The following is a 20325-nucleotide window of genomic DNA, read 5'->3' as shown; positions in this document are numbered from 1 at the left end:
ACAAAAAAAGTGGGTTGTGGCAAAACACTACAAAGAATAATGTCAGACACAACTTATGAGGTAAAAGAACTTTTGGTTACAAAAGCAAACATGAAGTGAAAAAGTTAGAGCCCGAGCAGATCTCCACGCTACGTAGTTTGTCCGAGTGGGGTTACCGTGGTGTGACGTTATCCTCAGTCGAAAGGACCCCGAACGGTTATCGCAGACCAAATGGTTATGGTAGCTGATGCTTTGTCAGCTATCGCTAATGAATCCATCTCAACAATTAGTGTTGGGTATCGTTGGGTAGCCATCGCATGCTACATACACTTTAGCTGTCTACTCAGCCTAAAGGTTAGTCACAAAATAATGTTCGTTAAAGGAACTGAATAGTAAACTAAGAGCAAACAACATAAACATTGGTAAGCCTTGTTTGCTAACTGCTTGGTATGTCATTTGTGAAAACAGGTTATTTTGTACATTTACCAAATTCAAGCTCTAGTACTTTGTTCCCTCCTTCCTAAAAGGTTGTGGGTTATGTCTACCCGTATCAGCAAAATAAATCCGGAAGATGCTAACAACATAAGGAAAGTATGGAAGGCAGGAACCGATTTATTTAACCCATCTTCAATTCCGCTATGATCCATGGTCAGTTGCTTGACAGATAGCTGTTAAGGGGATCAAACCAGCCACTGTTCCCCCAGAGATCACATGAAGGCAGTTGATCAGCCAGAAAGTCTAAAAGGTTGAAGGAGGTGATCATTAATTAGGTGGATGCCACGATTTCAGAGAGGGATTGCACATGTGGAGCTGTGTTTCTGAGCCCCAAGAACTGTCACATTTCGTGGCCGTTCTCCAAGCACTGAAGCTGAAACCCGGCAGATCATGCTGTTTGTTGTTTTCTGTGTTTGACATTTTGTTGCTGAGATTCATCCAAAGCCGGGACTGTCTTTGGTTTTAGCATGAGAATGTTTACTGCGGAGAGAAACGGATAATGAGCTCTTTTTGTTGTGACCCTTGATTAACACTAAACTGCACAGCTTCAATAAACGCTGCTCTTTTCATTCTGCTTTTTGAGAATCGAGGGCTCCATTCCGCATTAATTTCAATAACATTTTAGCTGGTAAGTCCGCTTTTTCAATGAAGTTCCCGTAGGCATTAATAAAGAAAAAAAAAATTCTCAAAAGTTGAAAAGTTTTTGTCGGGACAAAGATTGCTTGCTTTGCTGAAATGAGTTTTTGATGCTAATGAGGATGTTCTACAAGGGGGACAGATGCACCAAAGAAGAAGAAAAACAGGCGAACAGGACAGATCTGTTCAACAAAAAGATGAAAAGTACCCAAGGTTTTGGCTGAGTCTGTTCCCTGCAGCTTGAGTGTGGGTGTGTTAGATCCAAAATCTTCTCACTGAGCCTCCTGAAGGACCCGAGAGAAAGAAAAAAAGTTCTAGGTTGCCTTTAAGTTTTGTGTCAGAGCAGTTGGAAGGAAGGAAGGCCGAGGAACTGCTGTATATTTTTATTCAAACTGTTGAGTGCACAGATAGAGACATTTGTAATTGTTGCAGAGATGACCCTCGACTTTAAACATACGGGAAAAGGACAATTGCATTTGTTTTACTGTTAAAAGTTTTAATGTTTTGTTCCACATTTTACTGTTTGCTATGGTGAGACACCCCCTCAAGTTTGAAAGTGTTAATTTGTTTTCTTTGCCAAGTGACTAGTGGTTATTTTGACTCCGCAAGAAATTTTCTTTGGTGCTAAAAATTTTCAAGGCATTCACATTTTATCAGAGGAACTTTAATTGATATGTTAGCTTTATTTTGACATCACTTTTTAAAAATATGCTCAGCACCAAGGCACTAGGCGGAATAGGTCAAAGGTCAAAGGAACAATCTCATCTATGAGATTCAAATGACAGCCGTGTCAAGGAAATCTGCAATGTTGATTGCTGACTTGGATACTCGCGAATAACAAACCTAAACATGCTAGGGTTGTGCCGATGGACGATATCATCGTCCATCGTGATGGGTGACTGACATCCCGATGGAGAGACCACCATCGTGATGCCACGCCCCCGCCACGTTGCGCGTCGACACCATAAGCCGCGGTTACATGTACAAAATATCTTGATGGGATCAATGGTCGGATTAGAATCCAACCGTGTACATGGGCCCAGAAAAATGTTTTTAGAATATAAAAACGTTCACTAAGGTCACACTTTCCGTCGGAATAAATCATTCGCACATGCGCAGTATTCGCACATGCGCAGTTTGAAAACCGGAAGGGGATACAACTTCCGCCGAGCGGCTTTTTTTCCAAACTTTATTGAATGTAACAATTCAATACAAAACGATAACAGCACCGAGCGGCTATATATATTGACATGTCAGCTCGGTAAAATACGAGATGATCTTCTAAACGTGCTTTTAATAATGTTACGGTTATTATGAAACACCTGTTCGCTCATCATTTGAATTTTAATCCGTGTGGTCAGTGCTTTTTCTGAACGGAGCCAGGATTAGCAGTATGCTAACACGGGCTAACAACATTAGCTTTGGGTGGCGCTGCACGTAAACGTGTAAGAATAACATCAGCCTTTATTTAGTCGGGACACGACTGGAAACACAAATCCACGTGATTGTTTGAATGTTTTCTAAGGACTGAGCGACATTTCTGCTTTGATGCTCAAACCGCTGTGTGTGCTGACGATCCGAGCTGTGCTCAGACACACGTTTAGACCCGGTTCTGAGTTCGGTAGCTAGTACCCCTAGAGCTGCGGGACGGATCGCAGTCTTAAATCTCCCACACATACCGCTCATGTACCCCCCCCCCCTTCCCATCAAACACAAAGCTTTAAGTCCGCGCTCCGCCGGTCCACTTCACTAATTAAGTGCGGGAGCGACTACACTTCTTTTCTATCTTGCTTGTTACTTTTTCTGTTAAAGTCACTTCCTTCAGTTTATACTGGATCATCGCGGATTAACCATTAGTTGGGAAATAAAATGAAAAAAGCAAAATAACGAATAGCAGTTATATAAGAACGAAAAATGTAAAAATACCCCCCCCCCCGACGATGTCATCGTCCATCCCGATGGTTGACAGCAAACATCGTCAACGGCCAAATTAGGGGACATCGCCCAACCCTAAAACATGCTAGTTATTTGCTTTTACTCTCACATGTTTACGCAATTAACGTGATTGCAGCGGATTCTGAAGCTAAGAAAAAAGGAGCTTTGTGCTGAAATGCAACGTTTTTTCCGTGGTAAAGTGTTTGCAAGTAACGTAAATTAACTGATTCTGACGCAGAGACAAGCTGCTTTGTGGCTCGTGTTGCATATTGTAGTAAATTCCATTGAGATTATTTGCGTAAACAGTCAAAGACATATCGTAGTTCCAAGACTGTGTGCTGTTTTGAGTTGCCAGGGCAAAAGGGGCATTCCAGTTGGTTGGTTGGTTTGCCCCCCTCATCCACCCATCTCAAAAATAAAATGTTATCTGACTATTGGTCTTAACCAGGATTTCACTATCCTGCCTCATACAGTTACAAATCTAAACTCTGATTTGGTTCAGCTAGTATGGGTTTGGGGACGTTTTATAGACGATCTTTTGATCGATTTTAAAATAATTTCCTGTGGCACTTTAATTATCATGATGCCGTTTTCAGCCAAAATCAAAAAATCTGTGTCACTTTCAAGGACATTCAAGAACAGTTTCTGCAGAGAGGCAGTAGATCATTACAATTTCACCTATGAGACAATTGGTGGGGAGTAAGCCGGCACTCATTACCCATCATCCCTTGGTTTACACTCTCTCCTGCTAGCTTACGGCCCCTCACAACCCCAAGCTAGCATGAGCTGTGCTGCTAAAATGGAGAGCAATATTGGAGCTATTCAGCCGTCCAGTTTTGAGTCAGACGAGGAAAACAAAGACGGTCATGGATCTATTTGTCTGCATTTGGATGCATCAGAATGAGATAGGAGCACGGAGCTTCGAATCGAGCACAATCTTCTTATCTGCTCACCACAATTTGAATGAAGGAATACTCAGAAATGCATTTTTAATCTTAATTTTTTTATATGTGATCTCTATATTGAAAAAAAGGTTCAAGAACATGTTCAAAACACCAAAAACACCATTTTCATTGAACGCGTTTTTAAAATATTTAAATGAGCTGCAGAGCAATCACAGAAAGAGAGAAAGGTCTTGCCTTTATTCCAAAAATTGAGAAGCTTGGAGCTCTGTTGAAAACTCAGCGATAATATCATAGATGCGGTATTGTGCATTTTACCAAAATAAGCCGATACTGAGAGCTGAGAGTCAGTTGGAAGACAGAACAAGTGTTTAATGACAGAAAGATTTGTTTCAGCTTAGTCATTTGCAGACAAGAATGAAGTTAAGTAAGCTGCACAGCATGCTGGACAACACTTCACCTCCACAGTCAGAGGATTTACCTCTAGCAATTTAAAACCATTGTTCTTTATAGTGACCTTTTATTCTTAACAACTTTCATGCAATTCCCAAGGAAAATTATTTAGAGAGAAAAACTAGTTATTTTTTCAAATGTTTTTGCTTTAGACGCATACTAGCTGCGATATCCCTCTGGTTTTAATTTTTAAAGCAAACAAAAGCCTATTTTTGCTTTAAAGAAAACAAAACATGACTATAAAGTTGTGCATCAGCCTGACAAACACATTGTGTCTTCTACTGCAACTATACTGTAACAAAGTGGTGAAAATTGGACAACCAACTGAACCAGTTTAACTCTTTTGTTTTCTAATCAAGTTTGCTCTGGATCCATGTCTTTATGGAATTACAGCAAATATTTGTAGAGCTTTGCCCAAAGATTTCCTGACTTACTTGAACAGTGTTATGCCCTTTTGTCTGTCTAGAGCAGGAGTGTCCAAACCTTTTGCAAAGAAGCTTAGATTCGGTGAGGTGAAAAATGTTTGAGAGCCAAGCATTTGGCCTGACATTCTTTGAACTATTTTATTATTATTAAATGCAATTGGACCTCTTTAATGCACATCTTATTGCCATGTCATACTTTTCATTTCTTCACGTCGAAAACAAATACATCTAAATAGGTTTTTACCAAAATTACTGTCAATTTATCAATTTTTCACATCGTTCATTCCCAGTTAGTTTGTCGTCTGTAAATCGTAATTTAGCCAATCTCAATCAAGAAATTTTACATGCAATTTTTACAAAATGCTAAGGATCTCATATTATTAACTTTGTTAAAGGAGCCTGCAGGTCGTTGGAAATTTGAATGCTGGCTGCTTTTTGCCCACAGGCCGGACTTTGGACATGCCTGGTCTAGAGGATCTGGTAGAACAGTACATAACAGTAGTCCTAACTTTAAATGGGGGCTCGTCCGGGATCTTTCTCCATATCCACGTTCCTGTTATTTTGTGCGTATTTGTTTGGGTTCTGTTTAATTTTGGATGTACTTAGAGACAAAGGTTTTGTTGGCATTTTTCTGTGTGTATGTGACCGTGGTGTTGGAGCTAAGTTACTTGCACAGTCAACACAGAATGACACACCAATATCCACAAAACAACACAGAGGTACCGCTCTGATACAGAAGTCGGCACACTAAACAATAAAAAGAAAAACAAGGCTAATGCGGCCACAGCCATAACAATAGGCTTCGAGCCTGCTTTTCTTGAAAGTGTAGAGTTAACTCATCTATCCAAGTTGGAGTGTAAGGCTGTCTCCACAAAGCTATCAAATCTGGCAGTTTTTACCCAGCACAAAGACAATAACACCATCTAGTCACACCTGAAACAAAAGCTAGAGGAGAGACGGAAGAGTTAAAGGATTTGTGCAATCGAAACAGGAGAAAAGCAGACAAGAAAAATCTGCATTTTTTTGTAGAACCCAGTTTAAATATGGTTCATCTAAGGGAGAAAAAAAACACCTGCTAAGACAGGTTGACTGTGCTTGTCTCTGCTGCTTTGGCGTCTTCATCGAGCAGCGGTTTCTGCACTGGCAGATGCTGGGAACATCTGAAAAAGGAAAACTAATCACCTGTGAGGTTTGTCTGCGATATGCCAGGGGCAGCACTTGACGAGAAACACACCAGGATGAGATCAGAGCGAGGGAATAAGAAATGTGCTTTAAAGCAAGTTCAGCGGTAATCACTTAAAAATGTACTAGTTTTGTTGCAAGAAAGTAGTTTTTTCAAAAATGGAATAATGCTTTTAATGTTTGGTTAATATGAAATAAATGGTGTTAGGCTGCATTTAGACAGGGACAAACACTGTTGTTAACCTAATTGGTTGGAAAGTAAGAGGTGTAGGTGTGCTTTTGGTGTTTCTCCTAACCTTTTTCTGCACTGACGTTGTGGCAAAACTGCAGCGATCTGAACAGGAATGGTCAGATTCTGCTCTGCGAATGTAGTCACAGTAACAGGCTGAACAAACCAGTCATCCATACACCCACGACTGCATGTGGGTGTTAAAAAAAAAAAGAAGAAGAAGAAGAAAGCTGTCATTATGGAGAGGTGAAAAGATCTGATCTCCAAATGTTCCTGTTGCCTGCTCTCGTTTTTAGGATTTTGCAGAAGAGCGTCTTTCGTTTATTTGATTCTGGATTTTCGAAAAAAATGTCCAACACCTGACATGAAGCTGACTATGCACATCCAAATCAGATGTTTGAATTCTGTCACACCCTAATTATTTTATGTAGGTCTTCCAGCTAAGCGGAGAAAGCATTGCTTTTCTCAGGGCTCACGGTGTAGCTTAATATATCCCATGTCTTTTATCCGGCATCCGGCTTCCTGCCTGATGGAACGTAATTGGCCTCGGGAGAGAGCATGCTGTGGGATGAGGTGATGATCAGTGAGATTTGGAGGGAGCCGTGAGGCAACTTCCTGGTTTGCCGAGCCAAAACGTTGCAAGGACGCACGTATGGAGGTGACGTCTTCGAACGCCGTTTGATCATTTTTAGGTTGATCTTCAGGTACAGTACCTGCTTTGATGGCAAGCACGTGACACTAAACTATGAGCTGAAGCCTCATTTGTTTTATTGCCACTCAACCAATCAAGACCCACTAAATTAGACTGTATACTTCACATAAGGTTTATAATGATGCTTATTGTAAAGGTCATTAGAAAACAGTCTCCTCTTACTGTAATGGATATGATGCTTTAAGCTGGGAGGAAAAAAAACCTGATAGAAATCAGAGGAACACTGCTGGTACCTTTTTACTGAGATGTAAAAAGTCCAGATGGCAGTTTTATTCCCCATTTAACATCAACTGTTAAAATATGGAGTCACCACATAATCCTTATTTTAAAGTGTGTATGGTTGAAAGATGAAGTACTCGTCTTTTAAGTCAAATGTTCTTGGTTAAAGTAGTGTTTTTCAACTTTTTTTGAGCCACGGCTCACTTTAACCTTGACAAAAAGCCCGCGGCACACCAGCATCCAGAAAAAAAACAAAAAACAAAAAGGAGAAACTCATAGTCTGTATTGATCTACAGCCCCTCCACAATCTCACGTGCATTTTTGTGATAATTCTGGCAGAAAAAGCTGGAAGTTGCAGCTGTTTTTTCTAAAAGACGTAATAAAAGTTAAGTTAGAAGAATTAAAAAACTGTTTGATGTGTGTTCGTTGTGGTTTCAAGATGTTTAACAAAGACGACTCATTGTGCGCCAAGACGCTGTCACTTTAACCCAATGCATCATGGGAGATGTAGTACAATCACCCGCCGAACGCAGATAGACTCGCTTCTCTAAACTTGTTTTGTTCACTTGTTCCACAGTCTGACACCGGATTCTGTGGAAAGCTACACCGCTAAAGACGAGCTTTAGCTGGTATTTTTGTTGGAACTGAGAGACTTTACGAGCAGAATCAGAACACGAAAGTGATGACATGTGATTAAGCCGCCAAAAATGATTGGTGGAGACAGTAAAAGGGGCGGGACTTTTCTGAAAACAGCTGACGCTACGGATAAATCGCGGTACTGTCATTCTTTTTAAAATGTCTTTAATAGAATCAAATAAACACAAAGAAAAAAGTATTTTATGAACTTTCATATTCCTAAATACTCTGTGTTTTATCAGGACCTGTTTGGATGAACACAGAGCTGATATCCTGGAGATGGAAAATGTTTTTAGATCAGTTAATGAGGGCAATTTCCCACGGCACACCTGACCATCTCCACACTGGTTGAAAAACACTGGGTTGAAGGATGTAGCCCCTTGTTCCCCTTGATGTGTGAAAAATACTGTTGGTCACTTGGAAAGTGCAATGTCAATGGGTCAATTTGGCTTGATGAGCAAAATGGCTTCAAGTGACCAAATAGTCAAACTAAATCTAAATACAAATGTAATCTCAGGAGGCTTTTTTTTTCTCTTTACATTAATTGCTTTTACGGCAACTGTTTAACCCTTACCCTATTCTTAGATGTTTCTTTTTTTTAATTTGCAGATATGCTTGGGGTTGTTTGTTTCCTGCTTTGTGAAGTTTCTGCCAAGATGGAGCTTTTGGACAGAAAGCTTCTCATTTAGTTTTGATAGACATGATTAACATTCCTCCACCACCATGCCTGACTGATGGTACTATTTAGCCAAGATTGTTTTTTTAATTTGCAAATGAAACAAATTTAAATGAAAGCTTCACGACAAATGTCAATTCGGTTCAATTAGGGAGGAACTCATCAAGGAAACTTTGGTAGTAGGTGCTAACAATCATGTGAGTTTGATGGTTGTAGATTCACAACAATAAATGTTTGTTGGCTTTCAAATAATAACTTTTTTGTGCCCGTTTTTAAAAATACAAATTTTTACAAAAAAAATTTTTTTCAGCAACTTGTCAAGAATGTAAAATTAAAGAAAACGTGTTGGTTAATCTACCATTTGGTTTTATTAATCTCAATTATTTTAGCTCCAGTTCATATCCAAACCACATTGGTTTCAAGGCTGTTTTTTTGAGATTTTTCAAAGTCTTCATGTAATTTTTTTTTAACCAAATGTGTTATTCAACAACAAAGGTGAATATTTTGAGATTCACAAGTATAAAGTAAATATTATCTGCATTTATCATTCACTGATTTTGATCACCACATTTGTCTTTTCTGGATTTATTGACAGCAAACCTAAAGGTGTTGCAAATGCTTCCTGAGAAGTTGGTATTACTTCTGTTTGCCAATAGATGCCCCTCATCTCTGTTTTTGCATTGTTATTCTGAAGCCTTAAAATGCTAATCTTTCTCAACAAAATTTGAAATAAAAATGTGAGTTTCACAAAACCCTATGTACTATTTTAGTCCATTGGAATTTCCAATCTTGCATTGAATCCCTCTTGGTGTTTCTGGGCTGCTGGAGCCAATCCTGGCTACTGTCAGGTGACCTGGTACACCCCTGGACAGGTTCCCAATTTGCTGCAGCTTACGTACTCGTTTATTTCATTCAGGAATCACCATCCTTTTTAAGGATGACGGCTATTTTATGGGGTCTGAGTAGTACAAAGGGATACACAGGACCTGTTTACCACATATTTCCCTAAAAACAAAATCACAGACTAGTATAGTAATGATAATAATAATTAGCAGTAGTTATTTTAACAGTATGAATTGGTTGCTCACATATCAATAGAAGAAAAACATGTATAAACACGAAACATTAATTTATCTATGTTTATCTGCTCAAGCATTGGGAAAGTCAGGAGGGACACTAGTTATAATGCTGGTACAAAAAAATCACTTCTTTATAACCCAAGGAAATCATAAATCTTGTTAAAACAGGTTTTTGAGTCTTTTGAATACTTAATTATTGAAAATTTTACATTTTGTGCAATATTTTCAGCCTTATACTGTGAGCTTTATCAATAGTCTGTGATTTGTCTGCCCATTGACTAGACGCCTCATCAAAAAAGTCTGCAATGCAATGAGATAATGCATCTTGGGAAAGAAAAATTGGAAAAGGAAGAGAATCAGAATTCAGAATTGTCAGAATTGACTACTTTACATTTGATCACTGTGTCCTCACAACATCCGCATTCTCCGTGACGAGGTCGAGAAAACCTTTTAATGGAAGCTCCTCCCACACGCGACGGGAGCTTCGGGTTAACACACTTTTGGACAAGCGTCAAGCAGCAACTTTGACGCATGGTAAGACAAAGACTGTGTACGCAAACCTGAAACGCAAACTGTGATTGTTGTGAACGGATCGGATCGGATTTAAATGATGGATTATGGGGTGCGCACGAGGAATGGGAACGGCGGGGGATCGGAATTTGCGGTACGTGTGTGTGCGGAACCGTGGCATAGTGATCCATAGTGATCAGTTGCACTCCTAGTTAGTTCCAAACATTAATGAAACTTTTACACATTATATTGAACTCCATTGTGATCGTTGGTATTTTGCAGGCGCTATAAATGGGCCTCCTGGGCAACCATGCGCCTGTGGGCACCAAGTTGGTGACCCCTTAATTAATTAACATAATTACAATTGTCATTTATTTTTAATGATGCTACACTAGTTTTTCTTTGTTTTTGTGCATGAATTTCTGTGGTGTTGAAAGTTTGCTAGCAGAAGCGCTAATGTGAGTTGCTCCAGTAAATACATTTAAAAATCTTTTTTTAGCTTATTTGTTCAAACTCATTGCTTCTTTTTTATTGTATAATGCGTTATCTCTCTAACTTCACATTTCCAGATTGATTGTTTTTTGCTTATTTGGCATTTTGTTCTGAAGCAAATTTGTAAATAAATTAGTCCCCTTTGTTCCAACCGCTCCATTAAAGCAAAAATAAAAAAGGATCAGGAAAATATATATATATTTTTCCAAGAAATACTGCAATAAATATTACAAGAAGAGCTTGATGGTAGCGGCACAGTGGGGGCTGCTCATATAAAGGAAGAATGTTTGTACATTATTTGTTTTCCATCCTTTTCTTATGTTCTTTTGCCTTTTTTGTAATGAGGCAATACATCATAAGAGATAAGAAGGTAAAGAAGTTATCCTATACACTGAAGGCTAACACTGTGATTTAAAGCAAACAAACTCAATTTATCGTTCTCACTTTTGACGCTGTTTTTTTTTTTTACAATAGAAGGAGGGGGCTCTCTCAGGGATATCCCCGCACTGCGGTGCTGTACCACCCCGGTGCTGTCCCACCCCGGGGCTGTCCCCAGGGAGTGCTCCCCGATCTCACCATGGCAGAACAAAACCACGGTTCATACAGAGGATAATCTATTTTCCTCCAATAAAAATAAGTTCATTTTCCTTTAGGAGAAGCTTTTGAAGAAGAAAAAAAAAATCTGGCCATTTTCTTGATGGTACAACACTGCCGCAGGGAGCAACTGTTACTGTAGCTGAAAGTCTATAGTTAGCTGGATTGTATAGGGAATGGAGGTTGTTGTCAATAATTCATATTGTGTAGCCCTGGTTCAGAACTTAATTCCCTCAAAGAAACCAGGATAGGTAACCTCATCTGAAATTCATGCTGATTGTCTCCCAGGCGGATGAGGATTCCTGGGCCGCGTGTTTACATGGGCTACACAGTGGATTTAAATCATTTATGTGATACAAGGCAGTCGCTGAGACTCCCACCTGCTGACTCTTCATCAGGAGATGGAAACTGCTGTGGTTCGGGGCGTCGAGCAGGGGTCAAACCGATTCAGCGTGAAAGACATCAGTCATTTGGAGGCAGTGATGAAGGGTACCGTTGGTAGCGGAGGAGAAGGGGGGCGAGACGTGGCTGAATCCCACGGAGAGTTTAACCTCCACCACATGCTGAGATCAATCCACAAAAGCTACATAAATGGAGGGAAGACTGATCACGTTTATTATTCGTTGTGCCACAAATTCCAAGGAAAATGACAAGGATTTATTCTGGTGTCACTTACAGGAACCCCAAGAAGAATTAACTCCTCCCTGTGAACGTTTTTCTATTAAAAGTCACTTTAAAATGGATGGCTGGCTGTGGAAGCATCCCCGAATACACACAATAGTCATTTATTTTTAGGTTTCTTAAAGCGTCTGCATGAAAAAAAACAAAGAAATATTTGAAAACAGTTTTTATGCATTAAAAAGATGAATGTTTATAGATTTTCTTTTAGATGGTAAATGTTTGGCGTCTAAATCTAGGTGGTCCTATGTGTTTTCTTGGGTTTTGTGTAGTTTATGACCAAAAACATTGGTTACACAGCAGGATCGCGTGCAGCTGCAATTTGCAGGTTTCAGGCCGTTCCAAACACCGTGATATTATGAAGGGATTTATATGCCAACACATTGCAAAAAAAACGTTCTATGCAGCAAATGAAAATATTAAATATATGCTTTGAAAAACTTTTTCATCTGCACCACAAACTGGGTATTACTCGGAGCAAAACGGGACAGAATAGTTGAGGACTGCAGAATCCCAGTCGAACAGAACCGATACAAAGTCCATAGTCCGTGTCTGCCTCCAAGCACTGTCAATACGAGACAGAGACACTTGATTGGATAAAATCTTGACCAATCAGCAGACTGTTTGATGGCAGATATGTCATGCTAAAATGAAACTTGTAAACATAAAATTAAGAACAGAAAGAAAGCAAGAGTCACAACGCCAAACAACAACGTGAAAACATGTGTTTCAAGCGAAAATATAGTTTTTGAAAACAAAAAAACACTTTTTTTGAAAGCAAATATGTAATATTTTCATTTGCCATTTAGAACGTTTTGTTTGGTGCGTTTTGTTGGTATATATATATATATGACTTCATATGTTTTTTTTTTTTGTTTTTTTTTACTTCAAGTGCTGAGCCGGCGCCCCCTTTGAACTGGCAGCCCGGGCAGCCGCCCGTACTACCCGTACCTAACACAGCTACGGCTTGCAATGGTTCAAAAGTGACTTGAGAACTCCCAGAAAGCTGATTAAAAATGCTAAGCTTACCTAAAAACTGGTATTTTTTCAGTTTGTTCTTTTCCTGGCTTCCCAATGAGCTAGAGTGATAACGTGGATAACAACTATCTAAACTGTGGAGAGTGCAGATTGGTTGGGCACTGTGAAATCTCAGGAACTGCTTTTAGTTGGCAGAATTGGACTACTTACACCATAAAACCTGGTGATAATTTAAAAAAACAACTGGACATTTTGTCCTTAATCTACTCTTGTTTGCACTAAAATATTCTGCAATCTTTGTATTTTTTATATTTTACAATCTACTGAATATGACATGGTACCATCATCCTACATCTATGGCTCATAGCCATTAGGCTTTCATTGTCCTGCTGTGACCAATCTGTACCCTGTGCTGACTAAGATCTTCCATTCTCCTCTCTGTGTACCAAAAAAATTCTCTGAATTTGAAAGAAAACAGCTTTTTGAGTTTAGACAACTGGACATTTGTGAACAAAGTACATTGCAGTTTTTTTTCTCATGCAAATGCAAATATACTAGCCTTTTTAGCTTGAAGTGAGTGGTTCTGGGTGCAGGAAGAGACAAATAACCACTTGGGTTATGTAACATTCACATTCACATTTTGGTAAGCTGCGCTCATCTCAGCGGCTGTACTTTAATCTCCTTTTTTGGGGGGTTTGTGTCGAATGCGAAACGTGAACACTGCAGCACCAAAAAGGACATGTGCGTATTGACCAGTGGCAGCTTGGTGCAGGGTGGTTTCTTTTCCACACCACAGCGGGCAGAGGGGACATCATGGCATTGCCCAAAGAAAGAAAGGAGGGGGGGAGAGGTGCAAACACAGAGAAACAGAAATAGAGGAGAGAGACTGTTAGCTTGGGTAAGTGGATTAGTGATGTGGACAGGAGGAGGGAGGCCCTTCGTCCTCTGGTACTGCTTCTGCTGTGGTCAAATATTACTTGAATTAATGCAAAAAGAGAGGCGATGTTCTTCAAAAAACTGGACTATCAGTATCATCCCGCCAGACAAATTGGGGGTGTTGATCATTTTGTTGAATAAAATCAGACTGTGTTTGAACTTTGGAGGTTATTGTGTGGAAATGTTGCATACATTTAGGGCATTCATTGACATCCACGTAGACCTTGCTGAAGGTTCTGCTGTCAACCTTTATCACGTAGTGAAAAGTAATTGCGCCTTTTTGGGTTTTGACTTGAAAACTAAGTACTAGGAAAAGAGCAACGCAGGATTTCATAAAAATAATCCATAAACGCATGTTTTATCCCATAGCAACGTCGCTTTTTGATCCTTCGATGTCGGCTCTTCCTACCATTGTGAAGCAGAATTCACCAACCGTTGGATTGTTCACCCACTAATAGGGAACGTGAGCTGGGTTTAGACCGTTACCATACTGATGAGTAGAATAGCTATTATACAGCGCACCTAATTGGCTGTAGACCTTATCAATCAATCTCTGTGCTGTGTCTCTTGTATTGAATGCATTCAGTTTGCAAAGTCTACCTAAATGTTCAATCGCGATCAGATTCTTGTCTTCGTTCTATACAACTGGACATATTTTTCAATGAAAGTTTGTTTGTGAGTTAATGAAATGTTCACGTCTGTCTGAGAAAAGTGTAAAAAGTGTGTAGTGAGGAGTTTTACAGCCTGAAACATCCATAATCCGATTTCGCGAATTTCACCTATCGCAGATTATTTTTAGAACCCAACCCCTGCAATAAACGAGGGAACACTGTACACACAACTTTTATAATAGAGGTAATGTAGTGGAGTAAATTTCAGAAGCAGGACCATGCCTTGCTCACCTGACAACCTTCTCTAATCATCAGTCAGGTCTATTTAAACCAAGACAAACCATTGTTGTCTTGATTTCTTTGGACGTCATTCCCCTGAACCATTCTGTCTTACTTACACACCTGTCATTCACTAGTTTCTTTCTCCTACCAGAACGCTCTCCTTATACAGCCAGGCCTCACCCATATCATCAATTCATTTATCTTATCTTTCTACCATGCACTTACCAAATCCATAAATTCATTTCCTGCATGATCCATTCCTTCCTACCACGTCCACACAATCTTATCCATCCGTACCTCATTCAGTTCATCTACTCATTCAGTCATCCATGTGTTCTTTCTTCCTTTTACATTTTCTTACTCTTTTGTTCCCTTTATGTCTCCTAACACTAGGCATCATCTAGGGTCTACAGTCCTCTTTAAGACACAATTTTGGAAAAATAATTTGGGATTTCACAAATGTCTTTTGAAAAAGCCACACGCCTTTCAGTAAAAAACAATTTAAGTTCAAGTTTTTCCCTTTAAAACACATTTTTAAACAGGTTTAATACTTAAAAAGGAAACAGGAACATGCCTCACCCATGTTTCAACCGCTGATAATCCCCTGTCAGGTGTATGTATTCAAACCAAGACAAGTACAGCTCCCAACCAAAACAGTTCAGTTTTGCTGTCTTGCTTCTTTTAACTCCATTTCCTCATTGTTGACCGTTTTGATCTTGGTTTATCTATACCTCCTCTAAATCAGGGCTGGCCAACCCTGATCCTCAAGCCACAATCCTGTCTGGTTTCCAGCTCTCCTTGACCTTCTTTCTGCTGATTGGCAGTCTCAAGTGATTTCACATCCTGGTTGACTGAACACACCTGGTTTAGGTAGTCAGCAGGACTGGAAACCAGGCAGGGTTGAGGCTCTTGAGAACCAGGGTTGGCCAGCCCTGCTCTAATTTATTCACCTTCTGTTCCTCTAATTTTCTTTATCCAGTCTTGCCTCACTCATATTCCCATCCATCCCTTCTTCATACCCATCCTATATCCAAATCTGTTCATTTACTAGCCTATATGATCTATTCCATTTTTTAACTCTGACATTTAATCTATCCATTTCTTACCTATTCTTTATCTACTATTTATCCTCCTGTCTTACTTATGGATAGTCCTCGTGAATCCATCTCTTACTCCTACTCCTTTCATAATACCTTCATCAATTCCCTATTTTTACCCATAATTACGCGTAATTCATTCATCAACATCATTGGAACATAACCCTACTTTATTATCTCAAATGCTAATCTAAATATGTTTTGTAAAACAGAAAAACATTTTCTGTGGCATATTATTAATTTTCTTTCATTTGTAATCCACAGGATTACACCTTGACAATGTATTTCCAGCAGTACTGGCGGGACAAGCGCCTAGCCTACTTAGGAATCCCCCTCAACTTGACTCTGGACAACAGGGTAGCTGACCAGCTCTGGGTTCCTGACACCTACTTCCTTAACGACAAGAAGTCTTTTGTCCATGGCGTGACAGTCAAAAACCGCATGATCCGCCTGCACCCAGATGGGACCGTTCTCTACGGGCTCAGGTAAGTTCTATTTGCCTCTTTGCGCTGAACATTACATTTAACTTTGGTTGAAAAAGAACAGTTAAACATTTTCTGGAATGTGAACAGCTTTGGTTCCAAAGAAAGGTTAAAACTATCCTCATATGTTCACTTCTGGTTTGTTCTGAATTGTTATTAGCACTGTTCTGCAGCCCAGTCTCAAGGACCTCTTACTTTCCAAATTTTTTTTGAAAAAATAGCAACTTTTTTTCTAAAAAAGACAACCAAACAAAACTATGGTCATTTAACACTAACACCAGCTTAGACTCTAGAGTAACAAAATGGTATTTTACAATTCAAAGTTGAAATCCACAAATTAGACACATTAAAATTCACCAAAACTGTTGAATAATGTAGTCCTAAGTATAACAGAACATTATGATAAGCAGCTCATTTTTAAATAGCTTTACATGTTGATGAGCTTCGTGAAAAGTGTAGGAAATGGGAGATAACTTTCAAGGAATTTGGTATTTCTACAATTTGTGAGCGAGTTTTTGATCTAAATTGAGCAGTATTTCTTTGAACTTTAACAACTGTGCTAATTCTTTACACTTTTTTGCTCTTTTGTTTTCTTAAATGTGAAAAAAGACAAATTACATCCTGAATTTTGTTTTTGATACAGGCAAAAATAAAAACACCTGACTCTGGAGTGGGAAACAAATGAACTTAAAATTAAATGAAAATAAAGACCAACTGTTGGTGTTGCTCAGTTTAATAAACTTGTGGAGAATCTGTTTTTATCTGGATTTTTTTATTTTTATTTAGACGTATATAACGTATATTAAAATAAATAATCTTATTAATCCTTAATAAATAAAAAAAAAAGCCTTAATTTTTTTAAATCACTTGATTGAAACTGAAACTAATAAGCTACATTTGATAGTTTCTTTTAAGTTGGGCAGCCGTGGTGCAGCGGTCGACCCATGATTGTAATATTGCAGGTTCAATTCCCGCCTTGCACGCCCATGAGTTGAAGTGTTCTTGGGCAAGACACTGAACCCCACCTTGCCTCTGGTGGTAGGCGGGTGCCTGTGTTTGGCAGCGGAGCGGCCACCAGTGTGTGAATGAGTGTGTGGCTGTAAAAGCGCTTTGTCCTTGCAGATAGAAAAGCGCTATACAAGTATACGCCATTTTACCATTTAAACCTTTTATTTGGGGGATTGGACACAAACCTATTTTACTTTTGAGTCTGACCAGCCAGAGTATTTTTTGCCATGCTCAAGGGCACACCGGCATTAGAAACTGGAATTGGTTAGTCGTGAGGCACACAGCCGAATTTAACCTCAATTTTAATATCCATGAAGCACTTGTTTTGAATTTTTCATTGATGTTTTCGACATGCAGGTTCAGTTTCTATGACCCATAAATATGGATGGGAGCTTTGAATTATCATTGTGCGCAGCAGAAATACTGCACAGGTCTTTGTGTGGATGTGTACCTGCATTTGCATCTGTCAGTGTTTGTACTTTAAAGTCAATTAACAGCTACGATTGATTATGCAAGTAGAGTTCAGATTATTTAGATGTAGACCTCCAAGGGCTTTCAAGAGATCAAAGGGAGCGGGCGAAGTGTGACGTCGTTTATGGGTTATGAGCTCCCACATAAATTAATGTCTGGTAAAGTTGGAAATGTTGCTTGAAAGGTGAAATCATAGCACTAAGTGGTCTAAATTATCTATTTTTTCCCCTTTAAAGTTGGGCAAAAGTGCTTACTAAACCAGTAAACATGAAACCCTTTGATCTGATGTCGAATCAGCTCATTGGTGCTGTTTGTTTCACAGTGATCGTGTTAATTTAAAAAGGGAACCCCATCCCCCAGAATTGACCAGGTGTGACCATTATGAGGATCCACTAGGATCTTTAAGGTGCATATGGTTCCTCCACATGCTTTAGAAGCTCCTCTTTGCTTATTTATACATTTTTACTTTGTCGAAATGCTTCTTGTCTGGAAATTTCCATCATATAATCCAGCAAACATCTGAAAAGAAATCAATTCATAGTTTTAGTTTAGCTTCTCTTAGCTAAACAATTGGTGGTATTTTTGGTCTAAGTTACCACAAACGTTTTAGAATTATTTTTTAATTTCATGCCCATGTAATTGAGTTTCACAACCTTGCAGATTTTGTTTCACCTTTATTTGTTAACATGAGATTAAATATTATTAAAACTTTGGTTTTCAGCAGATGTCCCTGCTCCAAGTACACACAATGTACACAGCAAAACTCTTAAGCTGCGTTCACACCAAATGCAGTTTGTGCATCAGGGGCATCCAGTTTTAATGTGAAGTCGATGTACGGATGCGATCAGAGGTCCTGCGGCGTGATTTGAACAAACAGAGGAATTGGGCACAGATTGGCTGACTCGCATTTGGTATGAACGTAGCATTGGGGTTCCATGACTCATCAAAATGAAAAGAGTGATTTGGATTAAAATGTTATTTCTTTATATTATTTAGTCTCCCTTTTCTGTACTTTATGATTTGGTTTTGCCTTTTTGTTTCTACTTCTTCATTGATGCCTTTTTACTCTTTTGACACCATAGTCCAAAACTTTCAGGAGGACACTTTTCTGAGACAGCGCAATAGGATTTACTTAATCTAAAATTTACAATTTTACAATACAATTGTAAAATACAATACAATTTTTTGGGCAATTAATTAAATATTGATATCAAATTATTACTGTCCTATTTTAAAATAATTCTCCCTTTAAAAAGAAAAGTAACTGGCAAAGATTTACATAAAAACCCATTTCCCTGCTAACATCTTTGTTTAGTTAGCTTGTTGACAGCTAGAAACTTACTTTCTGCAATAGCACAGCTACACTTTTTTTCTTTTATTTTTCTTGGTGTTTTGTTTTTTTTCTTTTACACACAATTTGTTTTTATTTAACACTGTTCAATGACAATAACCAGACAGTTATCTAAGCAATATGGGAGAAAACCTGTCTTTTCTGCTAAAAAATTAGACATATTTTACACCATGATAAAAATTAAAAACTGATATTATAAAAGGGTAATACAATTTGGAAAATTGTGATTTAAAAAGTCTTTTTTTTTATCTTGTGTATAATTTGGACTGAAACACTGAACACCAATAATTAGAGACAGGAAATGGAGGTGTCCTTACAGACATGTTAGTGGTTAAAAAGGATTTATGCACGCAATGGTGTAGAAAGTAAAAGCATCAAGTCTGCATTGATGAAACCCCATATGTTGCTGTAATTTTAGCTGTATAATAATATCAGCTAATAGCTTTCCACAGCCTCTTCAGAGTCTTAACTGGATAAAGACATCAAGTGGCTAAATGCCAAGCAGCCAGCTTTTAATCAGGCCAGACTTTGCCAAAATTATTCTGAATCTGCATTTCACTTTGGTGCATTATTTGAATTGTGTGATCATCAGCTCCTGTATTTATGAACAATGGGACGAGCCGTTCAGATGAGCAGGCACTAAACCCTGCCAAAACTGGGTTTCTTTAATAACCTATATTTACAGCTTGTTGGGCAGCGAGGAGGGACGCGAACCTAATTCATAGATGGAGTGAAAATTGCTTGTCTGCCTGTGACCTATAGCCTAATTATGTATACAGTCTCACAGTCAGCATTTTTAGTTTGAAAGATGTGCAGCAATCCTTCTTGAAGATGACAGTGCGAATAGTTTGAAGGAATATCTGACACCTACCAGGGCAGTTGGTAAAAAAGGCAGATGAAGATTGAGTTTTCTGTATAGATAATCGACAGAGTCCACCGGTTTAATCAATCCCACACTGCCTTCACACGCATGACTGTATTTATGTCCATGCAGTGCTTTCCCCACAGATCCGTGTTCTCCCAACTGTTTCTGTCCGTTTCTTTAAACGTCTTCTCCCTCTCCACGCTTTCTTCTAAAGGATAACCACAACGGCTGCTTGTATGATGGATCTAAGGAGGTACCCCCTGGACGAACAGAACTGCACTCTGGAGATTGAGAGCTGTGAGTAGCGCGGCTTATTCCCTTCGGAGCCAGCTGTTCAGAAGTTTCTCATGCGTGAAATGTGTTACACTGAAACAATACTGATGTCAATTGTTTTTTTCCATTTAAATTTTGA

The 20325-nt window shown here is 38.9% G+C and overlaps 1 protein-coding gene across 2 annotated transcripts in view; it reads left to right on the top strand.

Moving 5' to 3' along the window:
• Nucleotides 1-20325, top strand: part of LOC101170407 (gamma-aminobutyric acid receptor subunit beta-3) — a 53164-nt gene that overhangs the window by 7475 nt on the left and 25364 nt on the right. For both annotated transcript variants that reach the window (XM_011484886.4, XM_004066582.4), the window contains exons 4-5: nt 16001-16221; nt 20128-20210. In XM_011484886.4, the coding sequence (XP_011483188.1) occupies nt 16001-16221; nt 20128-20210 (304 nt within the window). The remainder of the gene's footprint in view (nt 1-16000; nt 16222-20127; nt 20211-20325) is intronic.

The sequence above is a fragment of the Oryzias latipes genome, chromosome 2 (assembly GCF_053564925.1).
Source record: "Oryzias latipes strain Hd-rR chromosome 2, Olatipes_Hd-rR_3.1".
NCBI classification, from domain to species: Eukaryota; Metazoa; Chordata; class Actinopteri; order Beloniformes; family Adrianichthyidae; genus Oryzias; species Oryzias latipes.
Note: the sequence above shows the minus strand (reverse complement) of the source record. Positions and strands in the feature narration are given on the sequence as shown.